The following is a 19,118-nucleotide window of genomic DNA, read 5'->3' as shown; positions in this document are numbered from 1 at the left end:
GATGTGATTGTTAAACTGATTGAAGGACCTGCCCTCCCCCCATGTCCAGCTACCCTCCTTGCCGCCGCTCCCTCCCCCCCTCTGTGCTGGGCCCCCTGCACCGACATGAGAGCGCCTCTCACCTCCGTGTAAAAGCGCTGCAGGTAGCAGCAGATCGCTCTGCTGCTGCCTGCAGCGCTTCCACATGGAGGTGAGAGGCGCTGTCATGTCAGTGCAGGGGGCCCGATACGGAGGGGCGGCGACGACGTTGGGGATTTTGGTGGGGGGGGGGGTTGGAGGTTGGTACACCGGTGATGTTCTTCCTTCATCTCCAGGCTCCAGTGGCAACAGCAGCATCCGTTTCCCTCTCTGTTCCGCCCTCTGACGTCATCACGTCTTGACGCGAGGGCGGGACAGAGAGGGAAGTCTCTACTGTGCATTTGCAGGTGAGTCGGTCACTTGCCATTTATATGTTTGATGTGCTCTGTGCTTTTCTGTAGCACATGGGGGGAATTTAATATATGCTGATTAAAGTGGAGGAGTGGCTGGAGGGGGGGAGGGGAGATAGGACAATCACTTGGTGGCTGGAGGGGGGCAGGGGAGAGAGGAGAATCGCTGGGTGGCTGGAGGGGGGCAGTGGACAGAGGAGACTCGCTGGGTGGCTGGAGGGGGGCAAGGGAAAGAGTAGAATCGCTGGGTGGCTGGAGGGGGAGCAGGGGAGAGAGGAGAATCGCTGGGTGGCTGGAGGGGGGACAGAGGGGAGACACTCGCACCCAGCAGTCTCACTCTCTCTCTCTGTCACACACACATACTCGCACATTCACTCTCTCACACAGTCAATCTCACACATACTCTCTCAAACATACACACTCCAAGGAAAACTTTGCTAGCGCCCGTTTCATTTGTGTCAGAAACGGGCCTGTTTTACTAGTACGTTAATAAAATGATAACATGAATATACACAATATATAAATAATATATAAATGAATAAGTTATACATTACATCCAAGAGTTAAAAGTGAGTTTTAAAATTAAGAAACATATACACATGAAACTGAATGGTTAGCAAAATAATAGACTCAATAATAATAAATAAATGTATGAATAAATATGTGGTAAAATATATAGTAAAAGAAGTGGAAACTGCATTTTGCACATAACCTTGCGCGGAAACAAACGTCAATGATATGTCAATCAGTAAAGATAATGTTGCTATGAAATACAAGTGTCAATGAGAGGAAAAGCAATAAAGCGACAAACTGTTTAAAAGACAAAAACAACAACAACAGCAAAAAAAGCCCTCTGAAACATATGAAACATTGACATGCAGGGGGTGAATGTAAAGCTGCAAAATAGCCAAAGCTTTAGTGTAAGACATGATCTGTAGATCGTGCAAACGTGGATCTTATAAATAAAATGTTTAGTGTTGAAGAGGTGTGCATAGTGCAAGTGAATAAATGAACAAAATGTGTTTAATAAGTGTAATAAAAATGAACATTAATATTACAAAAACAGTGCAATAATGGAAACCTGAAAATTAATGCAATTGCAAAAAAATAATAAACCTGACGTCATTGAAGGTAAAAAATGGCTGCGGCATACCTTGAAATAATAAAGATGCCCGTAAGTGGCACAGGGCTGTAAAAAGGAATCCTTTTTATCCGCATGTTAAAACATAGAATCCCACAGCTAAAAAACAAAACGAATTAAAAAGAAAATGAAAAAGATAAAATAAGGAGCTTACCAACAAGGAAACAGGAGAAGCACTGTATAAGCCTTTTTCAAATGCCAAAACTCTGCTGTGGAGATAATAAAACCAGTGACATGTTCAGGTGATTAAGTAGAGCATGCACTAACCACGAACCAAACAAACTTTGACTGCTGATGGCAATGCATAATGAACATATTGAAAGTAATATGAATATAAAAATAAAAAGTACATATATGTGCATTGATGTGCTAACCATAAAAAAATATATTGGATATGCAGATTCCACTTGTATAAAAACCAAGCTTCTGAAACATATAAATACGTCAAAAGGTACATTCAAAACTATCGCAAGAAAACTGATAAATTAAAGGAACATTATTTGTCAGTGTAGCAGTTACCTTATTTCTTAAAACGTACTAAAGGGCCTTCAAAAAACTCTCACTTTTTGAAAAGACAGAATACATAAGAATATAAGGGTAGCCATACTGGGTCAGACCAATGATCCATCTAGCCCAGTATCCTGTTTTCCAAACAGTGGCCAAGCCCAGGTCACAAATACCTGGCAGAAACCCAAATCATGGCAACACTGCATACTACAAATCCCATACTTCATACATCCCATGTCTGTTTTAATAGCAGACTATAGACTTTTCCTCCAGGAATTTGTCCAAACATTTTTTAACCCTAGATACGCTAACTGCTGTTACCACCTCCTCTGGCAAAGAGTTCCAGAGCTTAACTATTCGTTGAGTGAAAAAAAATTTCCTCCTATTTGTTTTAAAAGTATTTCCATGTAACTTCCTCGAGTGTCCCCTAGTTTTTGTACTTTTGAAACGAGTAAAAAATTATTTACTGCTACTCGTTTTACACCACTCAGGATTTTGTAGACCTCAATCATATCTCCCCTCATCCTTCTCTTTTCCAAGCTGAAGAGCCCTAACCTCTTTAGCCTTTCCTCATACGAGAGGAGTTCCATCCTCTTATCATTTTGGTCACTCTTCTTTGAACCTTTTCTAATTCTGCTGTATCTTTTTTGAGATATGGCAACCAGAACTGAACGCAATCTAATTAATTATTGAGACAAGCATGAGCTACTATATACAAATCAGACACTGAGTGTATATGCGTATTCCAAGGAGATGACATGGCAAGGTGGAGATTTAGTTAGGCTTTTAATATAGCAAGAGCAATGTATCATTTTTGAATTTGATTCAGTAGCCCCTGCTGGTCTCAACAATGAACTAGATCTTTCTGTTTTGTTTTTTTTTATAAGGTTATTCTGCCCTCATATATAGTTTTTGCTGTAATTTTTTTTTTTTTTACAGTATGCTTCATGTAATAAGGTAGCATTGTTTTAATGTTTTAATGTCATGATATGTACTGTTTATTTCTTTTTAAGTATTTGGTTTGTTTTTAGACATGCTTGATTTTAGATGTTTTTGTTAAACAGGAATGCATATGTTCATTAAGGGTATTTTTAATTTTATTTTTAGCAGATTTTTTTTAATATGTGGAGTTTTTATTTAAATGGAATTTTTTATTTCCTTGGAATATATATGTACACTCAGTGTCCTTGTTGGTAAACTGGATGTTCCTTATCTTTTCATTTTCTTTACTAGTTTTGATTTTGGTTGTGGGATTCTGTGTTTTAACATGCAGATTAAAATGAATCCCTTTTACTGCCCTGTGCCACTTATAGGCGTCTTTGTTATTTCAAGGTATGCTGCCACCATATTTTACCTTCGCGTACGTTGGGTTGATTATTTTTTGCAATTGCATTCATTTCAGGTTTCATGCCAATGTTTCCATTATTGCACTGTTTTTGTAATATTATTGTTCACTTCATTTTTATTAAACTCATTTTGTTGCCTGATTTATTCATTTGTACTATGTACATCTATTCAACAATTAACATTTTATTATAAGATCCACGTTTGCACAATCTACAGATTATGTCTCAGACTAAGCTTTGACTATTTTGCAGCTTCCCCCCCCCCCCCCCCCCCCCCCGCCGCATGTCAGTGTTTCAGAGAGCATTTTTTTGTTTGTTTTTGTCTTTTAAGCAGTGTCAACATACTTTATGCCAAGTGTGTCACTTACTACTTTTCCTGTCATTGACACTTGTTTTTTTATAGCAAGATTGTATCCCTTTACTGATTGATATGTCATTGACATTTGTTTCCACACAAGGATATGTACAATATGCAGCTTCCACTTCTTTTACTATATATTTTACCACATTTTTATTTTGCTTGCCATGCAATATCATGTGTATATGTTTTTAAAATTTTAAAACCCACTTACAGCACCGAAACCGCAGCAGGCAGATCAGCTGAGCTGCCGTCGGCCTTCCTTCTCTGCCTGTGTCCTGCCCTGGTGTGACGTAACGTCGGCGAGGGCGGGACAGAGGCAGGGAAGGAAGGCCGACGGCAGCTCAGCTGATCTGCCTGCTGCGGTTTCGGCTCTGTAAGTTGAATTGCGAAGAGAGGATGAGGGGGGAGGGGCGGCAGTGACTCCGATTGGTGGGGGGGAGCGGTAGCAACCTCGGCGGTTCCCTCCCTCCCCTTCGCGCAGTTTCCCTCTCTGTCCCGCCCCCGTCATCACGTATTGACGCGGGGGCGGGACAGAGAGGGAAAGTCTCTGCGCATTTGCGGGCGAGTACGGTCACTCGCAATTTATATGTTTGATTTACATATTGTGTATATTCATAATACCATTTTATTAACGTATGTTGGTGATTATGAATGTGTTTTTGCCGAGACCCCTGACACAGGCGGCTCCGTGTTGGATCCGTTAATAAAGTAATGATTTGACGCCCCCTGTTATTGAAGGCTTCTAGTGCTTTTTTGACTTTGCTACTGTTGAAGACCAGAGTTATCCCTCCTAGCACTAGTGCTTTAATTATATGCCCCTTCTTTTATCTTTCTTTTCAGGGGTCTCAGGTTTACGTCAGAAGAAACTGCAATTAATTGATCAAAAAAAGTTGTATTTGAACTGGACAGTGCTTTTGTTTATTTTCTGCTGTTTCTTTTAACTTGCTTGTTTCATTTACAGACAGCAAGGAGCGGTTCTTGGCATGCAAGATACACAGTTTTAACCTACCTCCAGACTATGGTATTTTATAATCTCTTCATTTTTCTTCATAATGAAGAGGTGGTCAAAGACATCAGGTGGCTAGTTGTGAAACTACTAGAAGATGAGCAGCTAGAGGTAAAAACAAACCAAATATTGCAGTATTGATTGCACTGTTAATCTACCAATTTTTTTTGATGTGCAATAAATTTTAAGGTATCTGAGGAGGTTCTGTAGCAGGCCCACTAAAATGTTTTCTTTTATCAAATAGGCATCCTAAATGACTAAGAATTGGTCACACCTATGGTGATTTTCTTGTAAAACACCATATGCCGAGCTTTTACTGATCAGGACTGCATCATTATAGGGGCATTGATTACACTTTATCACCTGTAATCAGAATTTTAGGGGTTTGATTGCAAGCTGTCACTGGAGCTTCATATCAGTTTAATGAGAAAGAAAACTTTTATTTGATGCAAAAGTTAAGAAGTATTTGTAAAATGTAGCCATGAACATTTACACATGCTTTTGTGCAGGTATAAATATTCATGCATAAAGTACATTCATAAATTGTGACCTGTGCTTAGGCTCCACCCAAACTCTACCGCAGCATACCTACTGCAAAGTCATATAAAATTATGTGTGGTTTAGTCACTTCATGTATTTTTATATGAGGTGTAATGTTATAAGCAGCATTCAGTGTCTTTTATAGGCCTTTCTAGGAAAACCTTGGGATGTATGTGCATCTTGTACCCCTGATGGTGTAAGAGTTCTGTCACAATATTCTGTGGATGATTATTTTTTTTTGGGAGGGGGGCAGCGCTGACATTTCATTGCTTGCTTTCATGAAAAAAAAAATATTGGTGGTCCTATTACTAAAATGCACTAAACCGTTCAGGTAACACAGCTTAATGTGGGATTTTCCTATGCACTACCTGCAAATTTAGCATGTCTTATTTTTAGGGCATTTTCTTTTTTGTTCTTTGCAGTTTGTGTGCTAATATACAATTAGCACATATGCCCTTCAAAAAATGTTAATGCAGGAGCACTTGGCACTAAGTGCTCCTGCATTAACTTTGCGAGCTGGTTAACCCTTTAGTGTCCAATGTTCCCATCAATCTGTTCCCATATGGCTTATTACGGGAACATTGGACACTAAATTCTAATGTGTCCATTCTACGGCCATGCCATGCCCTGCCCTCTCCCAAAAATATTTAAAAATAAATACTGTATGTTTATGGTCACATGTTGTGATTCTTTGTGGCAGCATCAACTTAGCTGAGAGCTCTGACGAACACTCCCAAAACCTGCTAATAGTCTCTTGCCAAAAACGTTTTGTGCTCTGAGGTTCCTTAACCAATTGTGCATGACAGGCTACACCAGGAAACTAGAGGATCGAGCCAGCAAAACACCAAATGGTGCTAAAGAAAGACTGGAACGTACTACCTGGTATGGCATCCAAGATGGTGCCCGTATCCAGCCTGGGGGGGGCCCGTCTGTGAGTTCCAAGTGGACTACTGAGATAGTAACAGAGGTCACGGCAGCTGTAGAAGCAGTTCTCGACAAAACGCTCCAGAGTATATGACAGGGTGGAGGAGGCCCTTGATTGCGTAGACACTGTGGAATTGGAGCTGACAGAACATCAGCAGCATTACAAGCTCTCTGAAGGATTGCACTCAAGGCATGGAGTGTACCCAGGAATCCCTGCAAAAAAAAAAAAAACATTCTGGTGCTGGAACAAAAAAATAGATGACTTAGAAAATCACGCTGTAATAACTTGTGCCTAATTGGGCTCCCAGAATCTATACAGGAGGGGGAGCTCTGTGGCTTTTTGGAAACTTGGTTGACAAGGGGGCTGCAGCTAGGAGACCATGCCAGATTGTTCCCTATGGAGAGGGCCCATCGGATGGGACAACAGGCCTGAGAGAGGTCACCCCAGGTCATCCGTCAGGTACTTAATTTTGCCTACAGGCATGTAGTTATGAGCGCCATCTGGGCTGGCAAGCAGTTGGCATACCAAAAGTTTTAAAAAATCCTTTGTTTTCAGGATTATTCAGCCACTGTGCAGGTGCAGCACCAGGTATTCACGCCGATGTGTGTGGCGCTGCTTGTGAACGGCAGATGAGATTCACTGTACTTTATCCTGCGAAACTCCAGGTGAATCACGAGGGTCAAATAAAACTTTTTGAAAACCTGGAGGATGCATCAGCTTTTTTGGCCCAGCTAGATGCTCCCAACGGGGAGCATGAAGCTCCCGAGTGACTGCAGGGGAATCTCTTTGAAGTAAAAACTTGGTTCCGGCCCCAGCCTTGGCAGGCAGCTGCTTGAACAAGGTACTGTCCTCAGAATAGTGTGGACACTGCAACTGCCTGTAGGGGGCTGCTGGATGGTTGGGTTTCTGCTTTATTTTGATTGGTAAGAAAGTCATGCAGTGTTTTATATTGAGCTCATACTGTTCATTTGGAATGCATGTTGTTGGGTGAACAATTTGTAAAGTTGCCATTGCCAGGGGGGGTTGTTTGATGCAGGGGTGAGGAGTGTTATAGGGAACTGGACTTGAGTGGGGAGGTCATAGATACATTAGATAGGGTTTGGGCTTTTTCAGGAGAGGGTGGGTGTTAAACTTGACTGAGAGCGGGTTCAGGATTAAGGTAGAGGGGGGAGTTAGTTTCTCTAGGTATGATTGGGAATGGGGGGTTGTTTTATTTATGGGGCAGGGGGTATGCGTGCTCTAGTGGGTAGTTTGGCTAGGGGATCCTTCATGTGTAGGTTTTATGGGCAGTTAGTGCTTTGTCTGGGAGACTGGGTGAGGGCTGGGCGCCTGAGCCTCCATTTTTTAGTGGTCTAGCATCCATTGTTTTAGTTGGGAATGACCTCTTTGAATATTGGTTCCTGGAATGTAGCGGGTATTAATTCCCCAATTAAGCAATCCAAAATTTTACAGGAGTTAAACAAAAAAAAAAAGCTGCATATAGCCTGTGTGAGGATCCTAGGGAAATAGGCAGGGAAGTTGTTAAGGAAAGGAGCAGGAAGGGAAAATTTTTACCCTGAAAAAGAACTACAAATCTCAGTTTCCCCATGGTAGATGGCCCGGCCTGCCCCTCCTCAGGGATACAAGCAGCTTATTTCATCTGAGATTTAGAAAGACTACAGTTCCCAAGAGCCTCTGGATAAAACCCCAGATCCTATTAGGAAGGAGAGCCAGAACTACAGGTCCCAGGCTCCTGGTGGGGAAGGAGGGGACTGGTTCAGGGAGGCTAATCAAGAGGATTTGGGACAGCTGGGAGGGATACAAGGCGAGGAGCTCATGGACTGGCTGCCGGTAGCAGGAGTTTGGGAGTTGTCCCGAGGGGGAGAAGCAGCTGAGTCTGAACCTATGGATATCTCTTCACTGGCCAAGGTACAAGGGAAAAGGCTAAAAGGGTTTATATCAGCACTATTTTCTAGCTTGTGTGAGAAGTGGAAGAGTGATTGATGACAGAAACTCTGGGAGTGTGAAAAGGGGAGTCAGGGTGAAGCTCACTACAGAAGCGGTGCCTGAAGTTAGTATTTGTGCTGAACTGCTCAAACCTGACCCAAGTGGGTGGAATCCAGGTGTTTGAGGCTGGTAGTAAGGGAAGGGGTCCCTTTAACCTCTATAGGTATAAGAGGTGAAGGAAAAGAGGTTTGAGCTGGAAACAGTGAACTGTGGTATTAAAAAAACTTAATCTTCAGAAGAACTGTATTCTATGGGAATCGATGAGCTTTGGGCCTATGGGGGATTTACTTCAGTTACTAAAGACTGAAAGGCAACTACAAAGGTCCCCTCTGCCCCTGCAGGCTGAGGACCTTATACTGACTGTATAACAGATACAAAAGAAGCAAATTACACAAGGAGACTGAAGGGAGGTGGGGGGGGGGGGGGGGGAGTGCTTGCTAGGGCTGCCCTAGGCAGTGCCTAAAGGAGTCTGTGACTCCTGGCTCCCGATCCTGAAAGACTATACTGGCAATAAGTGAGAAGCTGTATTTTGGGGACCTGCTTTAAAGGAACTGGCGGAATTGCAACAGCTGTAAACTATTTGTAGTTTGAAATGGACATATTTTTGAGTTATTAAAAAGAACCTCACCAAGCCAGGCATGTTGGAGTTGAGTCTCAGAATCGTCCAGGACAAGCTGAGGCGACATCAGTCCCCGGGAGGGAGGTGTGACTACACTTGTTTCCAGGAGACCCTTCTTTCTGAGTTGGAGCATCTTAAATTACGTAGGATGTGAGTGGGAACGGTCCTTTTTGCTATAAGTACTACTCATAGTGCTGGGGTAGCTATTTTGCTTAGCAAGCATCTCCCTTATAAAGTGCAACATATGGAAAAGGATAGTACAGGTTGTTTCCTGCTTGTACATATGCATATTCAGGGCACTGAGCTGGTGTTGCTCAATGTATATGCACTGAATATTTTTGACTTTATCTTTTTTCAGAAATTAGTTAAAAGTCTGCAGTCCCTATTTGCATAAGCCACTGGTGGTTTTGAGAGACTTTAATGCTGTTATGGATCCTCAGATGGACTGGGCTAGGTAGTCCCCCCACCACCACTGAGGACTCTTGGTCTGCTCATGGACTGCTGTGCTTTTGCAGGGTTTCAGACCTTGTGGACGCTTGGTGGGTGTTTCATCCACTGGATAAGGATTTCACTCATGTGGCTAGAACTCTCACAACTATGTCACGTATTAATTGTGTGTTTGTACCATCAAAGTGATTCGATCAAGTGTCTTGGTGCAATATAGGGCTCCTCATCATTTCAAACCATGTAGAGTTCCACAGTTTTCAGGTGAAGGAGGGGTTTACTAGCTGGTGCTTTCCCCCTTATTTGTATAGAGACCCGCATTTTAAGGAATTTTTGGTGGATAAATGGAAATATGTTGAGGACAATGCTGGGCTCGTGAGTGATGCAGTGTTGTATTGGGAACCTGCTAAAACTGTCTTGTGGGGAGAAACAATAACGTATATAGCTGGGATTTGTTATATTTGGAGCTTCAAATCATGGCCTGTAAAGCTCAAGATAACTTACAGGCTGCCAGGGTGGTTTTGAATTCAAAAATCATGAGAGCGCGACAAGATCTTATCTGTATTACCGCCATAAGCTGTATAGATACAGTAATTGTATGGGTAAGCTATTGGCATATTTGGTCCACCCATGGCATGGCTCAAGATTTTGTAAAAGTTTAGTGTGTGAGTGGGAGACTATCACAGACCACTAGCGTATTTTAACTGCGTTTAGCAAATATTTTCAGTCATTTTATCAAAGTAGGCATGTTCCTGGGGAGCCTTTTGAGGATTATCTAGCGTTTATTTTGTTACCCCAATTTGGCGAGGAGACAGTTCAGTCCTTGGGGGAGCCTATTTCAGCGTATCATATCTTGGCTGCCATTAAACAAGCCTCCCTGTCCATGGCTCTGGGACCTGATAGCTTTACGACCGAGTTTTATAAACTCTTGCAAGATCAGGGCTCACTGCTTTTAGATGCTTATTTCTAAAGCAGATCTTACCTGAATATGCAAATCATTCTGTAATTGTTGTGTTGCCTAAACCTGGTAAAAATCACTACTTATTAGACTCTTACTGCCCAATTTTGCTAATAGTTTGAATTAAAATTGCTAAGATTCTAGCTTCACGTCTGACACAGTTTCTCCCAGAGGTGGTACAATTGATCAGGTGGGGTTCATCTGAAATTGTTTGTAACATATTAGCAGAGATGGGTCATTGTGCCACGTGAGGGATCCCTGCATTATTAGTAAGTTTAGATGCCCAAAAAGATTTTGGTTGTGTCCACTTGCCTTACTTGTTTTAACTTTTGGAGAGGTATGGGTTGGGGTGGGGGAGAGGTCCCTTTTTTGAGATGCTTAAACTGTTGTACCATAATCCTGCATCAGCTGTTAGGGTCAATGGGCTTCTTTCTAATTTTTTTCCTTGGGTAGAGGGATGAGGTAGGGATGTCCCCTATCTCCCTTGCAGTTTAGTATGAGAACCTTTGTTAATTAAGCACTAACTGTGTGTTAAGAGCATAGCATCCTTTACTGAAAGGGCCCCTTAATTATTTGGAAGTGCTTAGCACAAACTGAGAAATTGAATTAATACTCTGTTAAAGAGAGTATGGAATCTTAGCGAGTTCTGCTTTTTCTGATGACAACCTCAAGAGGCTGCTGTTCACATGAGATTCTTAAGAGATCACATTTTCTTCATATAAATGCATGGGCTAGAGAGCAGCCAACAAGCTTCTGATAAGTGATGCTGAAGCCAAAGGAGAAAAGCTTTGGACCACATGATATGAGTTCCCAAGACATTTATGTCCCCCTCCCCACCCCCCATGTACTGTTTATTAGTTGGTGAGAATGGAGTGGAATAGCACTTATCAAACATTCTATGGCCATGACCTCATGGCCACAGAAAGCATGCGAGATGCAGAGGCACGAGCCAGTGATATCTCTATGGAGGGCTCCTGATCATGATCCCAAATGTGGGTTTTGTGACCATATTGGGGCCATGACCCACAATTTGGGAAGCTCAGAATATAAAACTTATGCCCATCACTATATATATATTCACACTATATACTACTAGTATATTTGGTATATTGCCCTTCCTGACAATCAGAAACCCAAGTGCAAACAGCATCAGGCGGACTGACAGTCAACTAAAGCATTTCACTTCACTATGAATCCGCTTTAGGGTCCATCAGTGACGCACTTTTTTTGTGTATCTGTATTGTCATTTAAATTTTTTATACTACTTTGGGCAGGCCTATTTCAAGGCTGAGAAAGCAGTTTATAAAAACTATGTATAAATATATATTAGGATTAGCTAAATCTCAGTTTTACAATTTTAGTTCTCATTAGTTTCATACTTAGTCATACGCATTCATGTAATGATAAGATTAATATTTACAATTCTTTTAGTCTAGACCACCTTACTGGCCTTCAGAAGGCAGCTCAAAGTGATTTGCATGGTAACAAAAAAAAACCTACATTTTAAAAAACTTGTTAGTTTGGTAATATCTCAAAAGCAAAGTAACAGGATATTTTTAACATAAGCAGATTCAATCACTATTTATATTAGGGGCCCTTTTTCAAAGGCATGCAAGGGTCTATGCGCGTGCAACGCGGGTCAAATCGGCATTACTGCTCAGCTAGCACGTGCGCCTGGCGGTAATTCTGAGTTTGGCACACACAGAAAACCCGTGGTAGAAAATAATTTTCTATTTTCTATCATGGGGGTGTTCCCGGCGGTAATCAGCAGTTGGTGCATGCTGGATGGTTACTGCACAGGTAATATGTGAGCCCTTGCCACTAAGTCAGTGGATGGCATTAAGGGCTCAGGCCGTAAATAGGCACGCGCTGGTTTTCATTTTGCCACATGTCTGTTTCCCTGCCCCCCAAAAAACCCCTTTTTGCCAGATGCACTAGAGAAATGCTCCAGCACGTGTCCAATACACACGCCCACACTACCGCAGGCCACGTTTTGGTGCGCCCTTTGTAAAAGGTCCCCTTAGTGTTCTCTTTTTATAGTTTGATATTCCTCAAGAATTAGAGTTGCTTCTTAGTGGAGTGTTTTTTCTCGATGGCAGAATGTTGGTTGATTTATTTCCCAAAGTCTATAATCAGTAAGTTAAATTAATCTGAGGAAATGTAAATGTTTTTAAGCACATTCCTGTTTGAAACATAGAAATTGATAGCATATTAAAACCACATGGCCTATCAAGTCTGTCCATCCATATCGTCTACTATCCCTTACGCTCCCTTAGAGATCCTCTGTGCTTGTTTCACACTTTCTTGAATTCAGATAGTCTTTGTCTTCACCCAGATAGAAGTGACTCATGGTTATGCTACCTGTATAGCCTTAGAGGATGTGTTTCCAATGAGGATAATTTAGCTGGACTGATAAACAGTCATGAGAAACAAATTAATTCAGGAAGAGAGCACTTTTGAAAGACCCAGGAGGCCATTCCACACATCTACCACCCTTTTTGTAAAGAAGTATTTCTTTAGATTACTCCTAAATCTATCCCCTTTCATCTTTATCTCGTGCCCTCTCATTCCAGAGTTTTCTTTTAATTGATAGAGATTTACCTCCTATGCGTTTATTCCATGCAGGTATTTAAATGTCTTTATTATATCTCCTGCCTTTCTTCCAAAGTATACATTTTGAGACCTTTGTCTTCCCTATATGCTTTATGATGAAGAACACTGACAATTTTAGTAGCTCTCGCCTGTTTCCCCCCCCCCCCCCCCCCCCCCCCCCTTCTGGACTGACTTCATCCTGGCATTTCAATGTTTTCCTTTTTTATTAAAAAAAAAGTCTTCTGAAACAAAAGATAGTTCTTAAGATATTTGTGAATGAAAAGTGTAAGTTTATATTAGGAGTCCTTGCAACTGATTGTTTTGATTAATATGGTTATTAAATTGACAGTATTTAAAATGAGATTTAATTCAGTGAACAGAGATGTAAATGACTAGCTCCCTTGTGAGCCCGCTCATTTCACAGCCAAACGTCTTCCCGTTCTGGGATTTACATTAGCACTTCATGTTTCACTTAATAGTCTGGTCTCTTGGAGACTCACAAATTGCCAGTGACAATACTGGCGTGGTTTTTTCACTTCCTAGTAGACCACATTTTAATAATGTGCTGTGGAAATGCAAACTCTCAAGAGCTTATTGCAGAGTTACTGTGTTTAATTAGTAGAGCACTTGCAGTTACACTTACTGCTTTTTGAAGCTTCAGAACATTATGTTCAAGGATATAATTCATAGTAATGTGCTACATCACATGCATTGTGGTGGTAGCTATTTGTACTCTGACTTGAAGAGCATGTCTGTCTACATTTGGTAATGTAACAATATGTACTTAATTAGGAAATGTGTTTAACTGGCATTGTTTTAAAAAGTTGATTACTTTCTAACGTATTTCATTGTTTGTGCACGTTCGTTATGACATTGTTCTGTTCTGTGTTTTCAGTATTCCCTTAGATTACTCAGTTTTACAAAGTGTTTGCATGTTATCGTGCACCTTCTGGTAATGATAGCATTGTTTGTAGATCTCTAGTAATAAAACTTGTACCTTGGTTCCTGATTGATTGGATGAGATCAGAGGTGGGAGACAGTGTTTTAGATTAATGTTCTCATTAACAGTGTCATTGACAACTAGCACACAGTATATACAAATAACACATCTCATGTTAACGGCATTAGTGCATATTGTAGAGGCTGACTGAATTTAACCTTCTAATTTTGGCACGGAAACCAACCCGAGATCTGGATTTGAAAACCCTGAAATTCTCCATTCCCCCATCTCTCTCAACTGCCATAACCTCCTGAAGAGGGTGGGTCTTCTTGGACCAGCCAGCCATCCTCCCCGGGCCTACCTTCAGACAGCCTGTGGTCTGGTGGCTTCTGGGCAAGAGCGATCCTCATCCAAAATAGCTGCCGGGACTACCCATGGCAGCCTCGTGAGACTGTCGCAGGAGAACCCTGCAGCCATTTTTGGATTGGAATCAGCAACTGGAGATTGCTTCTGTTTATTCTGCTTCCAATCTCCAGTCGCTCCTGCTTATGATGCTTCCAATCCAAGTGGCTGCTGGAACCTCCTGCGGTAGCCTCGCAAGACTGCATGAGAGGTTTTGGCAGCCACAAGCAGGATTGACTGGAGATTGCTTCTATTTATGTTGCTTCCAATCTCAAATGGCTCCCGGGACCTCCCGTGGCAGTCTTGGCAGCCATTTTGGCTGAGGAACCTGCAGGGGCAAAAGTGACTGGGGGGGGGGGGGGGGGGGGGGGAGCGCTCTTGCCCAGAAGAAACCACTAGAACACCAGACTGTTTAAAGCAAAGAAAGACCCGGGGAGGCTTCAGTTCCTGTTCTGGCTAAAACCGAGTGGCAAATTTGGCCACGGATTTGGTTTCGGCCAGAAACAAAAGTGTTTTTGTAGCCCTCTAGCATACTGTTGGTAAATAACTCCTCTTTGCATAGATGCACCAGCTCAGTTTTTTTTTTTTTTGTTACATTTGTACCCCGCGCTTTCCCACTCATGGCAGGCTCAATGCGGCTTACATGGGGCAATGGAGGGTTAAGTGACTTGCCCAGAGTCACAAGGAGCTGCCTGTGCCTGAAGTGGGAATCGAACTCAGTTCCCCGGGACCATAGTCCACCACTTGGCCACTCCTCTGCTGTCCTGCCCAAGCTCCACAGAAAGCATGACCTTTTTCACTATTAAATTCAGAATAATGTTAACAGAAGGTTGTAATGTTGCCTAACAAATATTCAAGTCTTTTTCTCCAGTGTTCTATGATGTTTATGTTCTGTTAATAAATGTTGGTGTTAAGAAGTGCCTCTTGTACAGTATGTAAATTAAGTCAAGAGTTATGCTACCTGTATAGTCTTCAGTCATGAGAAATAAATGAATTCAGAAAGAAAGCAATGTTGAATTAAGAAAAAAACTAGAATTAGGTATTCAGCAATGTAACACGTAGTCTCCTATAAAAATATAGCTCTCCAAGAGAAAGTATGCAGCATATACAATGACATATCAAAGATTTCAATTTGACATATATTTTTGGATTTATTTAGAAGGCAGAGCTCAAATTAAATAAAGTATGTTTTTGACACTGAGGATCAGTCTTCATCAAATTTTGCTGTGATAGTAACTCAATGTAATATTTCTTGTGATTAGAGCAATGGCTTCCTAAAAATGTTTAGTACTTACAAAGTGTTATCATTGTACAAACTACTTAATGTACAAAGCTATTTAAATGATGCAGCAATGTCCCTGCATTAATTAGCTTACAGTTTAAAGGTGATTATATAACAGGGCACTTAGTATAAAGATGCAAGTAGGTACATAAGTACATAAGCATTGCCATGCTGGGACAGACCAGGGGTCCATCGAGCCCAGCACCCTGTCACCGACAGCGGCCAAAAGAACAAGCAATTTGTCCCGCCCATCCTAGAAATACTGTATTATTCCCTCGTCCATTCAATAACATTCTATGACTTTTTCCTCTAAGAAGCCGTCCAACCCTTTTTTGAAGTCCGCTAAGTTAACCGCCTTAACCACCTTTTCCAGCAGCGAATTCCAGTGTTTAACTTCATGTTAAGTGAACAAAAATTTCCTCCGATTCGTTTTAAATTTACCACACTGCAGCGTCATCGCATACCCCCTTGTCCTAGTATTTTTGGAAAGCGTAAACAGACACTCCACATCGACCCGTTCCATTCCACTCCATTCCACTCATTATCTTATAGACCTCTATCATATCTCCCCTTAGCTGCCTTTTCTCCAGGCTGAAGAGTCCCAGCCCCATTTTTGTCGCCCTTCTCTGTACCTTTTCCAATTCCACTATGTCTTTTTTGAGGTGCGGCGACCAGAATTGAACACACTACTCGAGGTGCGGTCGCACCATGGAGCGATACAATGGCAGAATAATATCCTTATTTTTGTTTTCAATCCCTTTCCTAATGATACCCAACATTCTATTTGCTTTCCTAGCCACAGCAGCACATTGAGCAGAAGTTTTCAATGTATCATCAATGATGACACCTAGATCCCTGTCTCTGTCCGTGACTCCCAACGCTGAACCTTGCATGACGTAGTTATAATTTGGGTTCCTCTTTCCCACATGCATCACTTTGCACTTGTTCACATTAAACGTCTCTGCCATTTAGACGCCCAGTCCCCCAGTCTCGTAAGGTCCTCTTGTAGTTTTTCACAATCTTCCCGCGATTTGACTACTTTGAATAACTTTGTGTCAGAGGCAAATTTGATTACCTCACTAGTTACCCCCATCTCTAGGTCATTTATGAATATGTTAAAAAGCAGAGGTCCCAGCACCGATCCCTGAGGGACCCTGCTAACTACCCTTCTCCATTGTGAATATTGACCTTTTAATCTTACTCTCTGTTTCCTATCTTTCAACCAGTTTTTAATCCACAGTAAGTCACTGCCTCTGATCCAATGTCCCTCTAATTTCCTCTGTAGTCTTTCATGAGGGACCTTATCAAACGCCTTCTTAAAATCCAGATACACAATATCAACTGGCTCACCTTTTTCCACATGTTTGTTTACCCCTTCAAAGAAATGCAGCAGATTGGTGAGGCAAGACTTCCCTTCACTAAATCCATGTTGACTTTGTCCCATTAGTCCATGCTTTTGAATGTGCTCTGTAATTTTGTTCTTGATAATAGTCTCTACCATTTTGCCCCGGCACCGACGTCAGACTCACCGGTCTATAATTTCCCAGGTCTCTGGAACCTTTTTTAAATATCGGCGTTACATTGGCCACCCTCAAATCTTCCGGTATCACGCTCGATTTTAAGGATAAATTACAAATCACTAACAGTAGCTCTGCCAGCTCATTTTTTAGTTCTATCAGTACCCTAGGGTGAATACCATCCAGTCCAGGAGATTTGCTACTCTTCAGTTTGCAGAACTGCTCCATTACGTCTTCCAGATTTACAGATATTTCAATAAGTTTTTCCGACTCTTCAGCTTCGAATACCCTGTCCGGCACCGGTAACCTGTCCAAATCTTCCTCGGTGAAGACCGAAGCAAAGAACTCATTTCGTTTTTCTAATATTTCTTTGTCTTCCTTGATCGCCCCTTTTACACCCCCGGTCATCCAGTGGGCCAACCGATTCTTTTGCCAGTTTCCTGCTTTTAATGTATCTAAAAAAATTTTTACTATTGGTTTTCGCCTCTAACGCTATCTTTCTTTCAAAATCCCTCTTTGCCTTTCTTATCAGCGCTTTGCATCTGGCTTGACATTCGTTATGCTGCTTCTTATTTTCCTCATTCGGTTCCTTCTTCCATTTTCTGAAGGATTCCTTTTTAGCTCCAATAAGCCTCCTTTACCTAACTTTTTAACCACACTGGCTGTCGTTTGGTTTTCCGCCCAACTTTTTTGGTACGTGGAATATGTTCGGCCTGGGCAGAAATAATGCTTACCTTGCAGGCACAGACAGTTACACCTGCCCTCAAGCAGTTTTCTCAATTACACAAATGCACCCTTGTCCCTTGGAGGCTAGACAGGTTTTATTGACTTGTTGACCTTCTCAGCTGAAACTTAATACGGGATCTTTTTGAGCACATGAGAAGCAAGAAGCTATAGAATGAAATAAAGGGTAATAATGATGCAGAATATCTTGTTGCTAGCAATGCATACATCCTTTAATGATTTGTTGTTATTTTTTTTTGTGTATGTGTGTTCTCAGGTGAGAGAAATGGCTGCTACTACCTTGAGTGGTCTGTTGCAGTGTAACTTCCTAACAATGGACAACCCTATGCAGATCTACTTTGAACAGCTCTGCAAGACTCGACTACCTAAAAAAAGAAAGCGAGACCTAGGCGCAGTGGTGGATACCATTCCTTGTGCAGGTAACAGATCATAGTTCCTGCATAGAAATTCTAGAATATGAATATTAGTATCACATGTCCCTTCCAGTTGAAAGAGAGCTTTTTTTTTCCTGACGTATTTTATCTGTTACCCTGACTGTTTTGGTAAATGAGTGGGAAGACCCTGGAGCAGAGTAAACCTGTAGGGTCAGTGCTATCTATTATACAGCAGACAGGCCCCACCTACTGCATCCCAGGATGCACTGTGTGGGGCTGGGTGCCACCATTTTGAAGATGACAGTGCCCGGAGTCAGGAGCGAGTAGGCATCATTCCTGCCTCTTTTGAGGAAAGGGGATCTAGGTGCCTTGGAGGAGGCTGGGGGAGTGGTTGGGGTGCCACTAGATACACAGATTTTTTGGGATAGATTTGAGGGAGGGAGGGGTTGGGGTGCCACTAGATACCAGGAATGTTTTGGAGGGACTTGGGGGGGGGGAGTGGAGGGACGTGTCAGGGTGCCAGTAGACACCAGGGATTTTTTGGGAGGAATTTGTTGGGGGCGGTGGAGGAGAGAGACTGTTAGAGAAGGGGCCAGGGAGTCCACTAGACGACCAGGACTTTTTTTTTTTTAATGTTGGGGGAAAACTGGGGGAGGGGGCATCAGGTATATGGGGCCAGGGTGTATGCTGCTGGACACCAGGGATGTGTTTGCTGAGGGGGGGGGGGGGATTGGGTTGGAAGTTGCCACAGCTTTTTTTTTTTTTTTTTTTTACTAAACTGTCAATTTTCCTGTCAGTGCCTGAGCCAATCAGTGCTCAGACACTGACAGGAGAGTTAGTGCAAAGTTCTGAGCAGCAAATTACTGCTGCTATTTTAAAGCAGCATTAATTTGCATGCTCATTGGCATACCTGAGAATTAAGCAGGCCCTCTGACATCCTGCTACAGCTGCAGCAATTGTCCTCCTGTTACTAGGTGCACACCTGGGGCAATGTCTTCCAGGCACA

At 42.2% G+C, this 19,118-nt stretch overlaps 1 protein-coding gene across 2 annotated transcripts in view; it reads left to right on the top strand.

Annotated features, from left to right (window-relative positions):
- The window catches only part of PSME4 (proteasome activator subunit 4), a 363,943-nt gene that overhangs the window by 328,684 nt on the left and 16,141 nt on the right, over window positions 1-19,118 (top strand). For both annotated transcript variants that reach the window (XM_030195844.1, XM_030195843.1), the window contains 2 exons: window positions 4,745-4,900; window positions 17,995-18,157. In XM_030195844.1, coding sequence (XP_030051704.1) covers window positions 4,745-4,900; window positions 17,995-18,157 — 319 coding nt within the window. The remainder of the gene's footprint in view (window positions 1-4,744; window positions 4,901-17,994; window positions 18,158-19,118) is intronic.

The sequence above is a fragment of the Microcaecilia unicolor genome, chromosome 3 (genome assembly GCF_901765095.1).
Source record: "Microcaecilia unicolor chromosome 3, aMicUni1.1, whole genome shotgun sequence".
NCBI classification, from domain to species: domain Eukaryota; kingdom Metazoa; phylum Chordata; class Amphibia; order Gymnophiona; family Siphonopidae; genus Microcaecilia; species Microcaecilia unicolor.
This window is presented reverse-complemented; position numbering and strand designations above follow the sequence as displayed.